This window comes from Carassius gibelio, chromosome A5, assembly GCF_023724105.1.
Source record: "Carassius gibelio isolate Cgi1373 ecotype wild population from Czech Republic chromosome A5, carGib1.2-hapl.c, whole genome shotgun sequence".
Lineage (NCBI taxonomy): Eukaryota > Metazoa > Chordata > Actinopteri > Cypriniformes > Cyprinidae > Carassius > Carassius gibelio.
This window is the reverse complement of record NC_068375.1, coordinates 32,630,198-32,650,225: the sequence shown is the minus strand read 5'-3', so window position 1 is coordinate 32,650,225 and position 20,028 is coordinate 32,630,198. Positions and strand designations below refer to the sequence as shown.

Sequence of the window (20,028 nt, the reverse complement as noted above, 5' to 3'; positions counted from 1 at the left end):
GTCTTTCTTTACTGACAGCTATTCAGGGGCTCTAACAAGGTCTAACTTTAAAAGGTTTGGACTGGATGTCACTGTGTAGCAGAGAGTGAAAGATGAAGAGAAGGAAAGAATGATTATATAAAACAATAACACTAAGTGCCCTATATTAACAATCTAAACGCAAAGTGTAAAGCGCACGGCACAGGTGCACTCAGGGCGTGTCCAAATCCACTTTTGTTATTTTTACGATGGAAAAACGGTTGGCGTGCCCGGTTGCATGGTCTAAATGGGTTGTCCCTATTATCTTAATGTGTAATGGGTGTTTTTTGGGCATAATGTGCAATAAACCAATCAGAATCTCATCTTCCATTCCCTTCCAGTTGCGCTCGTGCCATGATGTATTTTCTATTTACACTCCGGAATTTGGCTAGCACAAAGACAGAACGCGTCTCCGAGATGAAACGGAGATGCTTGTGTGCAAGCAAATAGTCTAATTCTGATACATGCAATGACAATCCATTATGACATGTAGGCATTCATATATATATATATATATATATATATATATATATATATATGGCATGTTTATGTGCTGCTGTACATCCCTGTGTTTAATAAGCAGCGTGTGCGTGCGTTGCGAACCCGTCTATACTAACAGGCTCTTTAAATATCAAAGAAAAAACATTGCGCCAGACTTTAGACCAGGTTTGAGTTGGTCTATGGCGCAGTCTATTTTCAGCTGCTCAAAATAACATTGCGCCAGCATTGCGCCTGAACACATCTCTTTTTTAGACCAAATAGGTGCAAATGTATTTGCTAATTAAATGACGTAGTGCTGGACGGGAAAATGCGAATGGCGCCAGACTGAAACTAGCAAACACAATTGCGCTGCGCCTTGCATCACATTGCGGCGGGTGTATTATAGAGCCTTTATATATAAATGTCTATTTTTACTGTAGATACACGTTTGTGTGTATGTGTAATTTTCTGTAAATGTATATATCTTTTCTCTCTTATATTATATGCAGGTAAAAAAAGAAATGTTTCTGAATCAAGCCTTTCATGCTCTTATGCTATTCCATCAAAAACTGATTTTTATCTATTTAATGCATGCTTGTTGAATAAAGGTATTATTTTTTTTCCAAACATAGTGAGTGTAAAGAAAGTATGTAGATATGCTCTATTCTCCCGCTTCAGTCTCTATGACTTTCCCACCACAGTGGAAACAGACATTCAACACTGTGAGAGGCTACATGGCAAGAGTTTGACCTGATGGAAGTGTGCTGGAATCATGTACCCCAGCAGGAAAGCTTGGATAGGGGTAACGAGAGTCACCTCTCCCACTGTTTCTCACATATCTCAAGGAGCTGCAAACAGCGGGTGAGGAACACATGACCTGACCTATCAGATGGTCAAAATATGAGGGTGATTTTTAAATAAATAAATAAAACCCAAAGGTGTCCGTTTTGTTGCCTAGTGGTTAGTAAGTGTTGATGCGGGAGACCCACATCATGTCCGGATTCTCTATTGCTCACATTTCAGTATATCACAAATAATATCTAATCAGTAAAAAAGTACCAAAATATAAAAAACTTAACCCTCTAAAGTCGAGGCATTTTCTCCTGATAACCCCGAAAAGAACTTAAATTACACTTTCAGTTTTAAACGTACAGATAAGAGCAATACATCAATCAAATCTGTAAAGGGTCTACTTTTTTGTATACAGATATAAGAACAACAAAACTTTGTGCACTTATAAAATAAAGATAACAAACAAGGTGTGCTGTCTGCACTGATCTTCATTTACAAACACGTCATTAAAATGAACTGAAACTCAGTGAATATTGAGAGATATCTATAGAAAGCTTGACATGTCTACTTTTAAACTAAACAAGTGCTGCCGAAAACAAATATTCTGTGATAAAGTAATCCATATGAAAACAACACAATGTCCGTTTTTCAGCCATACACCTGACTGAAAGGCTCATTATGCAGCTCACTATGCAGGCCTTTGTCTTCTCTGGTGTAAATCACAATAATATGTATGTGTTTTATGGCCTTATTCAAGTGATTTAACATTTTTAGTTTTTCACTAACCACCCATAACATTTTTTTTTCTTCTCAAAAACACAATCATGTACAAGCATGCATTTCACATATTATTATAGCCCAGTTTGTGCTGATTACAGTGAGATTAGACTTTAGCCATTTAGATGTGTATAAAAACTGAAAAAAGCACAAATGTCAGGGCATGACAAAACTTCTCCAGGCCCCAAAAATACCCTTAGACTCCAGAGGGAAATAAACAGATGAGGATACATTTTGGAAGATTAAAAAAAAACAGCATTGCATTATATTATAAAATTCCTCAACTTTGTATCACATATCTGTCTTGCTCTTTCATCTTTACTACTGACTGCTCATGCTGTGTTTTAGAAAGCACAGAGATAGCTGCTGTTGTCTATTTGCTATAAGCATTCTTTGTGTCTAATGGTTCTGACATGACAAAGTATTGTTGTTCATATCACATGGAACCACTGGGGGCTGCTTGTCAAGAAGACTGAAAGATTTAAAGAGTTAGAACCATACAGAGTTTAATCAATTCCTGCGTAAGACACAGGTCAGGTAGATGATCATACAATTTCATTAAATGCAGACCTGCCCACCCCTAAATGGATTATAAAACCATAACATACTGTAGTCGGTTGCTTTACATGTCAGTCAGAAAGGACCAGTATTGGTGTGTATTTCTTGTCCAAAAGTGGTTTGAACTGTAAGCTCAAAGTAAAAAGTCTAACATGTGCCTCAGATTCATAAAATGAGAACTTGGATGCCCTGGGGGTAAGCAGATAAACATCAAATGTAAATTGTTGGGTGAACTATCCCTTTAAAAATACGTTTTACAATTTAAAAAATAAAATTAGTCATTATTTTGACTAATAGTCGAAAATTATACATTATAAATTAATAATGAAATACTGCAAAAATTTGCAGTTTCATCAAATGGAAACTCTGGCTAAAGGAAAAGGTTATACTTTTACTATGCATGCGCAAGGGTTCACGACACTTAATTTACATCTCTATCCAGAATGCCATTGTCTTTTACTTAGAATGTAAGGTAACATATTTGTGGTCGATATAAAATGCTTTAACTGGTTAGTCCGGTGCCTTTGCGTTGTTATCACCCTCTTCTATGTGGATTCCATCTGATGTTGCACACACCCCAACTCGCTGTCACCAAATCGTTTCCACTTTCGCAAAACCTCAATTGTGCGCATGCATCAGTGGAACCAGACTATAGGCTTAAATGTTTCCCTGCTTGACTGTTAAAAGCAGATGATTGGCTTTCCAGCGGGAGGGTTCGGGACATGTGCATACAACCACCATTTTTGCCGTTATGGGTTTTCCGTATATAGTTGTATTGAGGATTAAGGAAGAGGCATGTCTCTTATAAATTGTCTCTGATATAGGATTATGTTATTCAAAACTGGAAATCAAGAGAAAAAGGCATTGTTCTCCAATGAACTAAACATTTTAAGACAGCGTGACTTCTGTCACGATTTCCACAGACCTGTTTAAGTATTTGTAGATTAAAGTTGATGTGTGTATTTGTTTTAATATTAAAACACTTTCCACTATCCCACTTTAAAGGGGACTACACTTAAGAAATGAAATCTGAATATATTTTTCCTTCAGTGTATATTGCTGAAAAAAAAAAAGAATATATATATATATATATATATATATATATATATATATATATATATATATATATATATATATATATATATATTATAATTATATATTTTTATATATCAAGAATAACGCTAAAAAACATTGAGGTTGAGGCTGAATGAATGGTGCGTCACCTCAGCGATGGGTACGATTCCCTGCAGGTCTCTCTGGCTGATATAGATGGTGGAGATGACTTCAGCAGACACTTCAGTGGAGGGATACTCTATCTGCCAGCGGACGGTCTGCGATGACTGCAGGTTGATGAAATTGTCAATCTCAAAGTCCACCCACATGATCTCATAGAAGGAACCATCAAGTCTGTTGAGTAAAAGAGAAAGACAGATGTCGGCTGAGGGGAGAGAGAGACACTCCTAGATCAAGGAAGATCAAGGGCTTTAGTGCAACTGCTGCCGAGAGCCAGACTTTATACTGTGTTTTGATGTCTATTCACATCCTCCAGGACAGCAGGGGGAAGTATTGCCTTTGGCCTCCTCAAAAGTCAAGAACACATAAGTTAATATTTAAAAAAAATCAGTGATCATGTGATAATTTAAAAAGCACTTAAAACAAAAAAGAAGAAAGAAGTCTTTCAAGATATATATTTTTTTCCCCACAGGTGAGTGGTAATGATAGAAAATAATAAATATATAAATAATATATAATAAAAAATATATAATAAGTAAAACATAATATATAAAAGAAAATAACATTTAAAAATATAAAAATGTTAACATTTTAAGTGTGTGTGTGTGTGTGTGTGTGTGTGTGTGTGTGTGTGTGTGTGTAACAATAAATGAACAACTTGGGGTCTGTGCATTAGTACGAGTTTCAGAAATGCAGAACAATGGATTAAAAGCACTAAAGTACTGTAGAATCATGTAACTAAGCAGTTTCTGTCTCAAATGGCAAGCACAACCTGTTACAGGCATGTATTCACAAAACCTGAGATCCATAACACATGGAACTGTTGATTTTAGCCAGCTCTCATTAGACTGTCATTCTACGGGTCAGCATGCACAGGTTTTGACCAGAATACCAGGAAACAAAGTCATGTTTACAAGATATTGATCCAAGATATTCACAAGTTTTATTTATGGCACGTAAACAAGATCATGGCTTTATTTTATGCCTGTTGAAAAATCTGTATTTATTACATCGAATTAAAGACAACACTTCCCTGAACAACTCATAAAACAAAGTTATGTTTCATGATGATAAGTCTCTTCCCATCTAAGTGGTCAGGTCTTTAGCTGAATACACAAGCAAACTTAATGCCACAAGTGAAAAGTCTTGCTCTGTGGTTCACACATACGAACACATTCACTGAGCTTCAACTTTCAGGACTTTTATGAAATAGCAAAGTCCATTTCCCTGAATGACAGGAAACCCTCCCTGATTCCTTCCTCATCTCTATCTTCTTCTGAATGTGCACAGTTAGATCCTAACCTCTCTAAATGCTCCAAGTTGACCTTTGCCCTCAGATCAACAGGGGCCAAATAACCGCCTTCCCCCTCCATCCTTGTTATGACACCCCAGAAATGAGTTCAATTACACTCGCCCAATCGGCCACTTGATGGATGTGCTGCTGTCTGACCCCTTCCTCCTTCAAAAAGAATGTTCTAGAAGCAGTAAATGAATCAATAAACCAACAGACAATACTTTATTGCAGTGATGGCATACGTCTATGAGAAGCGGTGAGAGAGGGAGGGGGCAGCCAGTCAGAAAACGAGAGATATATAATGTTATAGAGAATGAGAGCAAGGAAAAAAGAATCAGTCACAGTCCCTCTCTGTCTCTTCTGGAAGCACAATGTCATTTCTCTGAATAGCACAAGCATTTTGTCATTATTCACTCAGAGTCAGAGTCAGACAGGGATCTTGCCTAAAAACTTCGCCCAACATTGAGTCACAGACAAGCAAACGGCATGCACACGAGACCTCGCACAATTATACGCAAACACAAATGCACTGAACAGGACTTTCAGAGCCGTTAAGAGGATTAGTTATGTAGAAGCAGATGAGAAGTAGAGAGGACAGCAAAGTTATTCTGCATTTAAGGAAAGTTGTTAAGCATTATAAATGGATGGATAATAAGCAGGGCAAAAAAAGCATATGGCAAAGGAGCCAAGTTTCATGGGAATTCAGAATTTCTTTAATAGGCATAGTTCTCTCAAGAAAAGAAAAATCTGACTCAACCTCATACTTGAACCTGTATGAACTTTTTGTTGTCCATGAAACACGAAAACACTAAAGGAGGAGATATATTGAATGTTTCGTAGCTCTCAAATCTCATTTGTGTTTCTTCATATTATAACCAAAAGTAATAATCAGCTAAAAGACATGCAGGTATCAACATTTCTTTTTTTCATTTAGTTTAACTTGATGTCCAAAAATAACTAAAAATGTAACTAAAAACTATAAAATAAATATAAATATATGTACAATTATTAAAACAATTAATATAAAATACATAAACAACAAAATAATTCCTATTCCAAATTGCTAGTAAATTCCACAGTTATTTGCAAATAAATAGTAATTAGCAATTAATAAATATGAGATTTTGGAGTAGAAAGACAAAAAACACACATTGACAAGATGGTAATGATGTAAATGGTGACAGAACTTTAATTTTAGATAAAATTTTCCTTTAAGAGTAGAGTATAGTGAAATGTATTACTACAAACAACTGCTCAAAGAGCAAAAAGTGAAAACAGCTCTTCCCAAACCAGTGACCTGTAACATAACCCTTGTAAATGTAATTAGCAATGCATATTTGAGTTTTTAGGCACTTATGATCACATGTATATTCTCACCCCCCAGAAACCCTAATGCAATTGAGCAATAATCTTTAATTAAAGTAACTTTGGAGGCATACGGGGAGAAAGCACAGGCACCAGGGCATTGGAGTCAAAACCTTTAGTCAGGATATTTCAGTCTCTCTTTCAGCCATAATTAATTTAAGCAGAGGCAAGAAGAGAGAAAAGAGGAGTCTTATTGTCCCAAGCTGTATTAATTAGCCCTCATCGATCGGTTCAGGGTTTGTGGCCACCACACATGCTGAAAAGGCAGGAGTGTTTATCTTATCATAGGTCAGAAACCAAGAGCAACTGAGAGGCAGACTCAAAACCCATACATCACTCGCCTGTTGTTTAACCTTTGTTGAAAAAGTCGTGTTTTTAAGAGTGCTGGACAGAAGCAGAGGGAACGGAGAAGTTCTGTCAGCCAGACTTAAAGAGCCATTTGTCACCCGTGATGGGTTCACTCAGGTAAGCGTGTACCTCAGAACATCGCTTGAGAGAGTTACTCTGCAGGTGTCTGGGAAGAGCAAGCCAAGGGCTTTCAGGTGTCACATCGCCTCTAATTAATCTGTCACTGGATTTAAGTATTTTATGGAGTTAGGACACAATTGTAAAACAGGGTACAGATTTACATGACATTCTTCTTGAAGAGATTAAAGTTGTAACCGAAGCAGTGACAGATCTTTTTTTCCATAGAAACATACTGAGAAACATAATATCGAAATGACTTGGACTTGGTTCTATCCATAGGTTGTTGAATAGGATGGAGGCCGATATAAATGTGAGCCTGCAGTCGATTGTAAAAAAAAAAAAAAAAAAAAAAAAAAAAAAAAAACTTAAATACATAACATAAAAGGGGACAGGCTTTAAAGGATTCATTCACTTCAAGTATAAAAAAATCCTGATAGCTTATTCACCCCCATGTTATCAAGACGTTCATGTCGCAAAGAAATTAAGGATTTTGATTAAAACATTCCAGGATTTTTCTCCATAGTAAACTTCAAAGGTGGCCAACAGAATGAAGGTCCATATTGCAGTTTCAATGAAGCCCCATAGGGCTTTACACAATCCCAGCCGAGGAATAAGGGTCTTTTCTAGCAAAACGATCTGACATTTTCTTTAAAAAAATAAAAAATAAATACTTTTCTAACTACAATTGCTTGTTATCCTATACACATAAGTTGCATCTGAAATCACATACTGTCTAGTAGTTACTACATTTGGTTTGAAACTTTGCAGCCGTTAAAAACAATGATTATAAGACGTATAGATAAAATTTCAAAGTAATACAGCTGCCATTTTGTCACTGTCATGCAACTTATTGTATAGAGTAAGAGTAGGCATATTCACACACAGCGATAGAAGGGTTTCTGCAGGTTTTATTAATGTAAATGTACATTTTTTTAAGGCCAAGTAAATAAAAAAACTTTATAGGAATAAATAAGGAATAAACTGAACGGAACATAATACATTAATATATATGTGTGTGTGTGTGTGTGTGTGTGTGTGTGTGTGTATGTGTGTGTGTGTGTGTGTGTGTGTGTGTGTGTGTGTTTGTGTGCTTTATTACCAATGCTCCAAAGTTTGAAAATACAACTATACAACCATAATGTTTTTTAATCATTAAATAAAAAATAAAAAATAAAAAGGTTCATTTAATTCTAAGTAAAAATAAGTTTTCATTCCCCATTGATAGATGTTTGTTCTTCATATATTGTATTGGAATTTATTTATTTTTTTGAAGTTCATGCTTTATTTAATGACATGTATTTATTCATTTCATCACTGATTTAATTTTTTTTTTTTTTTTTTTTTACCTGACCTATAGAAACCCTTGGTTATATTCATTTTTGAGTTCATCTTCATATTCAACATTTCATGTGCATATAATAATGTGTTATTAAAATATTCAAAATGAAAATATTTGCAGTAAATAAGAAAAAAATAAAAATGTAAAATAGAAGCATTTACAATAGCCTTTTAATATACAAGCGTCTGAATGTGCACCAACAGTATGTAGCCTTGATGCCATGCAGTAGTGAGACAGATCGTTCAGACCCGTCTTTGTCTTGGCTCAGGCTCAAGTTCAGCCCAGCACTGAGGAACAATCACTTCATGGAAGTTTGGTGAGCTAAATATAGTGCCAGACACTGACCTAATTGCTATTTTACCATGCACAAGCAAGGCAGGTTAGAGAGTCAGCATTCAAAAAGAGAGAATGTGTGTGGGTGTGTGTGACAGAGACTGGAAGAAGAACAATGTCATATCCTCGTTACTGACCGCTGGCTACCATCCAGAACTAAAGCTGTCATGGGACAAAGAATGAGAGGGTAAAGAAAACAGTGTGCATGAAAGAGAGAGAGAAAGAGAGGGAGGCAGCGGAATCTGTCAGGAGATTCACGGTTGCCTTGGCGTTCCAGTAGGTAGCAGACGGTAACCGCGGTGACAGACGGGTGGAGCACAGCGGTCTGATCCTAAACCACGCAGAGGTCCACTCGGCTACAATGCCTTATCATACACACCACACAATAGCATACAAGTGTGTGTGAGCGTATGGCCTAACCAACAGGGTCAAGAGAGTCTTCACACGCTATAAAGAGACAGAAATGTCATGCTAGCGATCTTTCTTTTTCCTCTCTCACCTTCATTCTCCCTCTGTCCACCTCTCTGCTCTGTCTAGAACACGATGCCTCTTTCGACACTGTCATTTCCTTATAGAGATCCACTGCAGTATTTAGGTCATAGTGAATTTGAATGCAGTTTTGCAAAGCATATTCACTCCACAAAAAGCCCCCTGAATGCTCAAGAGGGTTCATATACAGGGCTCAATCTGGACTGGATAAAAAAAGAAGTTTCATTAAATTACAAGTTAATTGAATGGATGTCAAATAATGTTAGATTTAAATATTTAATTTTTTTCCTGTTTTAAGCATGAACCTAACTAAATGTCATTAGATTTATGCTTAAAACAAGAATAAAATGCCAGTGAGGTAAAATAAATAAAACGATTAGCATGAATATGTTTTATATGAAAACAAAACAATGTATGCAGTTTTGCTTCTTTAGTAAATGTATCTTGTTTTAAAGACGTTGGGATATTGTACTGGCAACATGTAAATGAATGAACAAAAGAATAATAAGGAAATTATTTAATGCAGTGAAAGTTACTGTATGGTGCTCAGTAGGCAATTTGAATGCTAAATATCACTCATTCCTTTATTTCAAATTGTGTCACTGGCACACATTCAAACACTGTCTCTATCAGCTCTCTGCTGTTTGTTTGCGTTGTACTCCATCCTAGCAGACAGATGGGAAAGGCCACCGAACAAGTCAAACACTCATTTTAAATCAATAAGTTACATGATTTCTGACAAATTCTGACAAACTCCAGCAAATTCAGGTATTTGCTGAACAGCGCAGATGTTTGTAGAGCTTATTCAAAGTGTTAGTGATAAAGATGATAAAGAGTGAGACCTTGTCACTTATAAAAGAATCTGGGGTCAATTGTGACCACTGGCTGCACTTAACTTATACACTACTTATTGTGTGAGGCAACTGCATGCCATATTCTTTATGTATGCTAGACACTCATAAGAAGCTGATTTTGAATAAATTATACAGAGAAAGCGAGCAATATGACAGTACTAGAATGCTCCCATCCCATTATAATCGCTAAAGCTGTCACTGCATGTTTACGCTGTTTCACACGACTGTAAGTTCAGGGCAAGCTCACTGACTGTCCCCAAACAGACTCTTGCAAATGCTCCCATTATAACAAACGCTGTCTACACGGCACAATAAATCTCTTATTTACACTGTGTCTACGCTTTGTTGATTTTAATGAGAGTGTTCTTTTTTTTTTTGTTGTGTCTTGTTTCCAGTGTTTGCTGGGTCTCACATGGTCTGTATTGTGAGCGAGCAGTGCAACATCAACCAAATTCAAAGTAATTACAAATTATGCCAGTTACATCAAGATATGATGTTTCTTAAGCAAACAAGCACTTTGTGTGTCACCACAATACACCAATAGACTCATTTAAATGCCTTTGATTCATCACTTCATTTACAAGAATGTGATCGGTTACAATACTCAAACATTACAAATAAGTTAACAAAATGGCATTCACAGTAGCTCACCATATACTGTAAGCAGCACCCGCACTAAACACTACGCTATGGCTCCAACATATACATGAGGAAAGCTTGAACAGCATTAGTGTTTCATATAAGAGAAGCACTAATCTCCCTGAAATAGTTTTGAGAGCTACAGTGAGCTGGAGTCCAGCACCATCGGCTGAAGATGTTTTATTACGCCCTCAGTGGTCAAGAGATTGGAAACTCACCAAGGCCAGTAAGTCAGCAGTGAGCTCTTTTCTGTATCAAAATGACAGATCTACTATAAGAGTGTCTCTGTGTGTGACAGCTTGAATAGCCCTAAATCACATGTCCTCTCCCTCCCTTTGTAACGCCCACTCACTTCTAATGGCATTGAAATGCAGCCAAGGTTTTGTCCAGGTCTTTCATTAAATCACGCACATAAACACAAATTTGGACACATATATACGGGCAACAAAGTATATGCTTGAGTACACACAAAGCAGGTGAGAATGTATGACTATGAGATCAAACAAATAGTCAAATAAATCTAAAATCTAGTTTAATCTAAAAAAAATTGTCAACCTCAAATACCACTCTCTTACCACAGAAATATAAATAGATAGACAGGCAGTGAATGGACAGGTTAAGAAAGACAGACAGACAGTCTTTGGCATGCAGATAATGTATAGTTTAAGTGAAAAACAGACAGAAAGACAGCCAAAAAAAAAAAAAAAACAGACAGACAGATAGATAGATAGATAGATAGATAGATAGATAGATAGATAGATAGATAGATAGATAGATAGATAGATAGATAGATAGATAGATAGATGATAGACAGATGATATAGACAGACGGACAGACAGATCTATAGACCTATGTGTTATATTAAGTGATTCACTGAATAATTCATTCTAATGATTTGATCAAAAACCACTGCAGTGTTTCTCAGAGACGCACAAATGTTCTGCAACAACTTTGTTTGGAACTATTTATATGTAAAACAACAATTACGATATTGTAGAGGATAAATGCACACCCCTAATGGATGGATGGATGGATGGATATATAGATAAATTTTTTCAGAATGTTTAACCAATTCTCAATTTTTAACGTCAACTTAAAAATGTAACTTCAACATGATTCAAGTAACTTTTTCTTTATTAACCCTCTGGTTAAAAACATTTATATTCCAAGTGCACCACACTTGAAGTAACATGGTGTACATTTTAAACAAATAAATTGTTAAATATCAATTACATCTTGTACAAACCTTTCCTATTCATATTATATGTTTAGAAAAAATACAAATAAATGCTTTAATCTCAAAAGTCAAGGTAATTCAAATTAAAAATGGCTGAAGGTACATGTATAACACCAGTGGACAGTTATTAACTTGTTTTTATTATTAGAGCCTTGTCTCAGAGGACCACCAGGACAAGACCACAGGACCACAGGAAACAGATGATTCTTCTGCACAATCTGACTTTGCTGCAGCCTGGAATTGAACTACTGGTTTCGTCTGGTCAGAGGAGAACTGGCCCCTCAACTGAGCCTGGTTTCTCCCAAGGTTTTTTTCTCCATTCTGTCACCCATGGAGTTTCGGTTCCTTGCCGCTGTCGCCTCTGGCTTGCTTAGTTGTGGTCACTTCATCTACAGCGATATCATTGACTTGATTACAAATAAATGCACAGACACTATTTAACTGAACAGAGATGACATCACTGAATTCAATGATGAACTGCCTTTAACTATCATTTTGCATTATTGACACACTGTTTTCCAAATGAATGTTGTTCAGTGCTTTGACGCAATGTATTTTGTATAAAGCACTATATAAATAAAGGTGATTGATTGATTGATTATGAAATGTTCTGTAAAAACAATAAAAAGCTATCAGCCTGTCACCATGATGCAAATATGAAATATCTTGACTTGCTGACTTGCCTTGTCAGCTAAACTTCCCGTGATGCACCCCATCCTCCTCCTCACTCCATAATACCTTCCCGCTTGCCTTCAATATGACCTGTAAATCATCACCTTGGAAACCAGGTAGTCCATGTCGCCTCTAATCAGGGAGTGTGACTAACTGATCAACAGCTCTGTTCTGTCCAGTCTAGCGCTGCGGGAAACCACAGTCAAACCAGAGCAGTCACCTTCAGAGAGATTACAAAATGACCTTTCACACTACAAATTAGGGTGTTTCAGAGTTGCTTTTTAACTATAAGCATGAACTTTGTTCTTTTAAACATTTGAGACACAAGTCAGTATTTGGGCACTTAAACCCAAATACTCATTCACTAAAAAAAAACAAATTCATTATATATATATATATATATATATATATATATATATATATAAAATAACAAAATTGTAGTAACAATTCACAATATTACTGTTTTACTGTATTTTTGATCAAACCGTAGCAAGCATTGAAGATTTCTTTACAAAACATTCAATTATCTTACCGACCTCAAACTTTTGAACGGTAGTGTATAATATGAGCAAAACATATACCGTACAACTAGACCTGTTTATATGTAATTTACAGCATGTAACTACAAAATGCATTAACTAAATGGATCTATATTTTCTCATGACAAATAGCTTGTGATATTCCTCATTTGTAAGCAATTTTGGACAAAAACGTCTGCTAAATGAATAACTGTAAATACTCCGAACCATTGTTCTGTGAGCGGAATGGAAACTAGCATAGATACAATGCAAAGGTTTTCAGAAGGAAAAGAGAAATAAATCAGGGCGCCAGCAGGTTTGTTTGTTTCTGTGTGTATTCTGGTTTATTTAATGCACTTCTGCGCAGTGGGAGCAGCTCTGTACCCTCTGTGCTGCTCTTGACCGCTGTGGCCTCCGGCACTGGCACTTATTTTCAGTGTTTTTGGCTAGACGAGTGTTTTTCCTCCTCTCTTTTCATCACCCTCTCCTCATCTGCATTCTTTATTGGGCTCTGATGGGTGACTGCTGACCTTTAGAGAGAAGAGGACTTCCTGTCCAAGAAACACACCCATATCTCATCACACACGCACAATAATGTAATGTATGAGTAATGTATGTCCTCTGTCATTCTGTGATCTCAAGTGGCACCCGCCACCGCATATAACAAGAGGATCAAAACAAAGCCAAAAAAATAGACACTCCCACATGAACACATACGAGGATCAAAAAAGCAAAACCAAAAGACACAGGCAGGGTCAACAGCCATCAAACCTCACTCACCATCTGTCAAAAACGTTCTCTGTATTTTGAGGCAGTAATTTAAAGGCACAGTTGGAAATTCTGTCACCAGTTAGTCTCCCTCATGGTACAGTATTTTTGTTTTTGTTTTGTCATGCTGGTTACTGCCAAAATTCATTGTATGAAAAAGAGTAGCATGAACTTTGCACCAAACATCCAAGTGACAAAGAAGGTGTGAATATTTTTTTCTTATATTTTTGAATATAAGAAAACTTATTAAACTTTCCATAAACAAATCTGTATTATGGGATGGATAAATGCCTAGCAGCTAAAAGGCTAATAAATAACAAGATCAATCAAGCACCCTTGTGTTCAGCCCTGATTTTTTTTTAAAAACAGACTATAAAAAAATATAAAAAAGATTACTATGTTTGCACTATTTCTGTTTATATAATTTCTGATTTGACAAAACAAAGTAAAACAAGTTGACAATTTAATTTAAAAAATGATATCCTTGTTAGTTTTGTCTTCTTCTGCACTTTGCAGCTTGTAATTTATTAAAGCTGCAAATTGATAACAGAAGACATTTTAAACCTGTAAAACAAACGTAATAAAATATAATTTACCTACTGAAACTACTCTCTCCTGTACAAAAACAGCTAAATGACCAAATATTACTTATTCATTTTAATTTTCTCTTATCATCTGTAACGTCTCGGTTACGTATGGTAACCCTCGTTCCCTGAAGGAGGGAACGGAGACGCCACGTCGGATGACCGACGAATATGGGATATCGCTTCGATAGACCAATCTACTTCGAGTGTAAACTAAACGAGCCAATGCACATTGGCATGCAATTATTGCATCCAGCTGCCGCTGATCACTGCGTGAGTATAAGAGGGCAGCAGGTGCAATGCATACCAGTTTTTCGCTGAGGAGCCGAGCCGGGAACCCGGCAGCTCAGCGGCGGTACAGCAACCATGGCGACGGGACGTGGCGTCTCCGTTCCCTCCTTCAGGGAACGAGGGTTACCATACGTAACCGAGACGTTCCCTTTCAGTCGGTCACTCTCGACGCCACGTCGGATGACCGACGAATATGGGATCCCTATCAAAGCGCCATGGGTGCTGCCCCTTCCAGTGCCCTGTGCGAGCCGCCTGCGCCCCTATTAGGTGTAGGCCGGGGCTCAGAACAAGTAGCTCCACTCACCATTGTCAAAGCACTACCTCACTGGGTGAGATTGGATAACACTGGGAAAACGTACCCGGTCCGCTTGGAGCCGGGACGCTGCGGAAGCCCCATCCTTCCCGAAGGAGGTCTCGGAGGCAAATACACATATAGCATCCGTTTAGGAGTATACGGAGAAATTTGAGGTGATTAAAGCCCTCTTGGGAAGGCAGAAGTCTGCCGGGGAAACACGGGCTCTAAGGCTATACCGTGGACTATACACATACGAGTACCGCTTAGGTCTCAATATGGAGCCCAGCCTTCCATGGTTCTCACGGATTCATCATGAAGGCCTGGCGCCGGACGTTCCGCCGCGTCCAGCTGCCTAGGGTGATGGAGGAACTCAACAGGGTCTACAGTTCGGACACTCTGGAGCAGTTTTAGCAAGCCGACACTAACCGGGGCCTCTCAGTGCCACTACCCGTTTGAGGTGAGAACACAGGAGGATACCGGCTCTACACGAAGGCTATAGAACCTAGCGAACGTGTTAGGGGTCGCCCAGCCCGCAGCTCTACAAATATCTGTCAGCGAGGCGCCACGAGCCAGCGCCCAGGAGGATGCAACACTTCTAGTTGAGTGAGCTCGAAGCCTGAACGGGCAGGGCACATCCTGAGCCTGATAAGCCAGGGTTATGGCATCCACAATCCAGTGGGCCATCCTCTGCTTAGAGACGGCGTTCCCCTTCTGCCGGCCTCCGTAACAGACAAAGAGCTGGTCTGAGGTCCTGAAGCTTTGCGTCCGGTCCACGTAGCACCTTAATGCTCGAACAGGACAAAGCAAAGCCAGGGCTGGGTCTGCCTCCTCCAGGGGCAGCGCTTGCAGGTTCACCACTTGGTCTTTGAAGGGTGTAGTGGGAACCTTGGGCACGTAGCCAGGCCGGGGCCTCAGGATTACCTGGGAGTCAGCCGGCCCGAACTCTAGGCACGAATCGTTGACCGAAAATGCATGCAGGTCCCCTACCCTCTTGATGGAGGCCAGTGCAAGCAGGAGCACAGTTTTCAATGAAAGAAACTTTAGCTCAACTGAATGCAAAGGCTCGAATGGGCCCTGCTGTAGTGATTTAAGCACTAGAGACAGGTCCCAAGAGGGTATACAGGGGGGCCGGGATGGATTTAACCTCCTGGCCCCTCTAAGGAACCTGATGATGAGGTCATGCTTACCCAAAGACTTCCCATTCACAGGGTCATGGTACGCAGCAATAGCGGCAACCTGGACTTTGAGGGTGGAGGGAGACAGCCTTCGCTCCAACCCTTGCTGCAAAAAGGATAGCACGGCCGCAATCGGGCATCTTCGGGGGTCTTCTCGGCGAGAAGAACACCACTCAACGAACAGGTTCCACTTCAAGGCATAGGAGTGTCTCGTAGACGGTGCTCTTGCCGAAGTGATGGTGTTAACTACCTCTTGGGGTAGGTCACCTAGAACCTCCGCGTCCCGTCCAGGGACCAAACATGGAGTTTCCAAAGGTCTGGACGCGGGTGCCAAATGGTGCCCCGTCTCTGAGTCAGTAAATCCCTCCTCAGAGGAACCAGCCAAGGAGGGGCTGTCGAGAGGAGCACTAGTTCGGGGAACCAGGTCCGAGTAGGCCCATATGGCGCTACTAGTAAGACTTGCTCCTCGTCCTCCTGGACTTTGCACAACGTCTGTGCGAGAAGGCTCACTGGGGGAAACGCATACTTGCGTAGGTCCCGCGGCCAGCTGTGTGCCAGTGCGTCCGTGCCGAGAGTTCCCTCGGTCAGGGAGTAGAAAGCCTGGCAGTGAGAGGTCTCTGGAGCAGCAAACAGGTCTACCTGAGCGGCTCTGAACCGCCTCCAAATCAGCTGGACCATCAGGGGATGGAGTCGCCATTCTCCCGGGAGCATTGCTCAAGACAGCTCGTCGGCTGTACGACTGAGCAGGCCTGGAATGTGAACAGCACGAAGTGACCTCAGAACCTTCTGACTCCAAAGGAGGAGGTGGCGGGCGAGTTGCAAGATGCGACGAGAGCGCAGACCACCTTGGTGGTTGATGTACGCAACAGTCGCAGTGTTGTCCAATCGGACCAGCACAGGCTTGCCTCGTAAGAGACCTTTGAGACGGTTCAAGGCAAGGTGCGTTGCTAACAACTCTAGGCAATTGATGTGCCACTGCAGCTGCGGGCCCGTCCAAACCCCTGAGACTGCATGCCCGTTGTACGTGGCCCCCCCGGCGGTGGTGGAGGCATGCGTGTAAACCACAGCATGCCTGGAGATCTGCTCTAGGGGCACCCCTGCCCAGAGGAATGCCAGATCTGACCACGGAGTGAGGGTTTGGCGACAGGCCGGTGTAACTTGGACCCGGTGAGTGCCGCGCTTCCACGCCCACCTCGGGACTCGGCCATAAAGCCAGTGCCGGAGCGGTCTCATATGTGATAGGCCGAGCGGTGTAAGTGCCGCTGTGGCCACCATATGCCCCAGGAGCCTCTGAAAGAGTTTCAGTGGGACCGCCGTCCTGCTCTTGGACGTATTCAAGCAGGCTAGCACCGACCGCGCACGTTCCTCTGTGAGGCGTGCTGTCTGTTCGACCGAATCCTACTCCATACCGAGAAAAGAGATCCTCTGCAATGGTGAGAGTTTGCTCTTTTCCCAGCTGACCTGAAGGCCCAACAGGCTCAGGTGCCGGAGCACCACATCCCTGTGCTCGCACAACTGATCTCGAGACTGCGCTAGTATCAGCCAATTGAGAATGCGAACACTCTGCTCTCTGAGAGGAACGAGAGCTGCCTCCGTGACTTCCGTGAAGACACAGGGAGACTGGGACAGCCGGAAGGGCAGGACCTTGTACTGATATGCTAGTCCTTCGAACGCAAGCCGCAGAAAAGGTCTGTGGCGCCGAAATATGGACACATGAAAGTACACGTCCTTCAGGTCGATCGCTGCAAACCAATCTTGGGGACGGACGCACCTGAAAATGCGTTTCTGTGTCAACATTTTGAACTGTAGCCGATAGAGGGCCCGATTCAAAACTCGCAGAACCAAGACCGGTCGTAACCCACCGCTTTTCTTGGGTACAATGAGGTACGGGCTGTAAAGCCCCTTCCTCATATCGGCTGGAGGGACCGGCTCTATCGCGGCCTTCGCCAGTAGGACTGCGATCTCTTTCCGCAAGACAGGGGCATCGGACGCTTCCACTGTAGTGAAGCGGACACCGCAAAGCTTGGGGGGAAGCCGGGCGATCTGAATCGCATAGCCGAGGCTGATGGTTCGCAGAAGCCAGCGAGACGGGCTGGGTAGCGCTGACCAGGCGCCTAAGAACCGTACAAGCGGGACCAGCAGAACCACAGCCGTACCCGCAGTGGGGCAGCGAGGTGGAACACAGGGGCCCAACTCGGGCGGCTTGTGAGCAGGCCGGAGTGTGGTGCGAGTGTGGGGTGGAGGGCTCACCTGGTTCCACGGGTTGGCAGAGGGTGCGTGAGTAGGGCCTTTGTTGACGCTCTCGAACCGCCCGCAGCTGCCATCTGGCGAAGGAGGAGGATGAGTGAGGTCCGGTGCTTGGCCGTCCGCAACTCTCCGTGCCCTCCTGGGACCCAGAGAGGGAGGAAACTACTCTCCTGTCGAGATTTCCAATTTCTCCGCCTGGCCCTCCTCCAGGGGAGGGAGAGGTGCTTACACCATCCCCCAGAAAGCAGCTACCTCTCTCTGGGTCACCCGTCCCAGGGCCTCTTGCTCTTCTGCTTACCGTCAGTTTTGACGGGGGCCAGGACGGGAGGGGCAGCCTGCCTGTGCCCAGCTCAACGGCACCACTTGGAGGCTGCTGCAGATGCGACGCGTGAGAGGGGCGGATGCAGGGGGCTGCCCTCGGCGACGAGCAGGCTGGGGCACTGCAGCCGGCGGGTGGGTGGAGATAGCAGCAGCTGCCCGCCGGGGCAGGATGTGTCGGATCGCCTCAGTCTGCTTCTGGGCAGCCGAGAATTGCTGGGCCAAAATCTCGACTGCGTCGCCAAAGAGGCCGGTCTGGGACACAGGGGCATTGAGAAACCAGACCTTGTCGGTGTCCCTCATGTCTGCCAGACCCAGCCACAGATGGCGCTCCTGGACCACTAATGTGGACATCGCACGACCCAGCGAACTCGCGGTGACCTTCGTCGCTCGAAGCGCAAGGTCAGTGGCGGTTCGGAGCTCTTCCAGAAGCGCTGGATCGTGACCACCCTCGTGCAGGTCTTTCAGTGCCTTAGCCTTGTGCACCTGCAGTAACGCCATAGCGTGTAAGGCGGAAGCAGCTTCCCCGCAAGCCACATAGGCACTGCCGGTCAGACCAGACGAGTGCCTACAGGCCCGGGAAGGGAGCACCGGGTCTCCACGCCAGGAGGCGGCGGACTTAGGACACAATTGCATCGCTACCGCCCGCTCCACCGACGGGATTCCTGAATACCCCTTCGCTGCACCGCCCTCGAGGGTGGTGAGGGAGGAGGAGCCCACCGGCTGGTTTCTGGCAGTAAAAGGTGCCATCCACGACTTGGTGAGCTCGTCATGCACTTCCGGAAAGAAAGGCACTGGGGTGGGGCGCTGAGAACCAGCGCGCACCACCCCGAGAAACCAATCATCCAGCCGTGAGGGCTCGGGACGCGGTGGGGGATTCCACTCGAGCCCTACCCTCTTGGCGGCCCGGGAAAGCATAGCTGCCACTTCGGGATCCGAATCAGGCTTTGTCACCATCCCAGAGGACGGTAGCGCAACCGAACCGTGATCCGACAGCTCTCCCTCCGATGCTGAGATCGACATCTGGTCGGGGGGAGTCCCACTGGATACCGCTGGTACGCTCCTTGAAGAGGGCCCAGCGCGTTCCGTGGGTTGCTCCACTGGATCGGAGGTGCTAGAGGAGTGATGGTCCCCAGAGGGTTGGTTCCCTGCGGGGTTTGCCACCACTGTGATCCTCAAACCACTCGCGCTACTGCCGGAAGTGGTTCTCGTCTGTCGGCCGCCAGAACGAGCCCCAGATCGCGTCCGCGGCAACGGGACTCCGCCCCCCTGAAGGTAGCGGAG

The 20,028-nt window shown here is 42.4% G+C and overlaps 1 protein-coding gene across 1 annotated transcript in view; it reads right to left on the bottom strand.

Moving 5' to 3' along the window:
* The window catches only part of si:dkey-215k6.1 (transmembrane protein 132C), a 203,358-nt gene that overhangs the window by 53,318 nt on the left and 130,012 nt on the right, over positions 1–20,028 (bottom strand). The window contains exon 4 of the mRNA XM_052596263.1: positions 3,849–4,032. Within this exon, the coding sequence (XP_052452223.1) occupies positions 3,849–4,032 (184 nt within the window). The remainder of the gene's footprint in view (positions 1–3,848; positions 4,033–20,028) is intronic.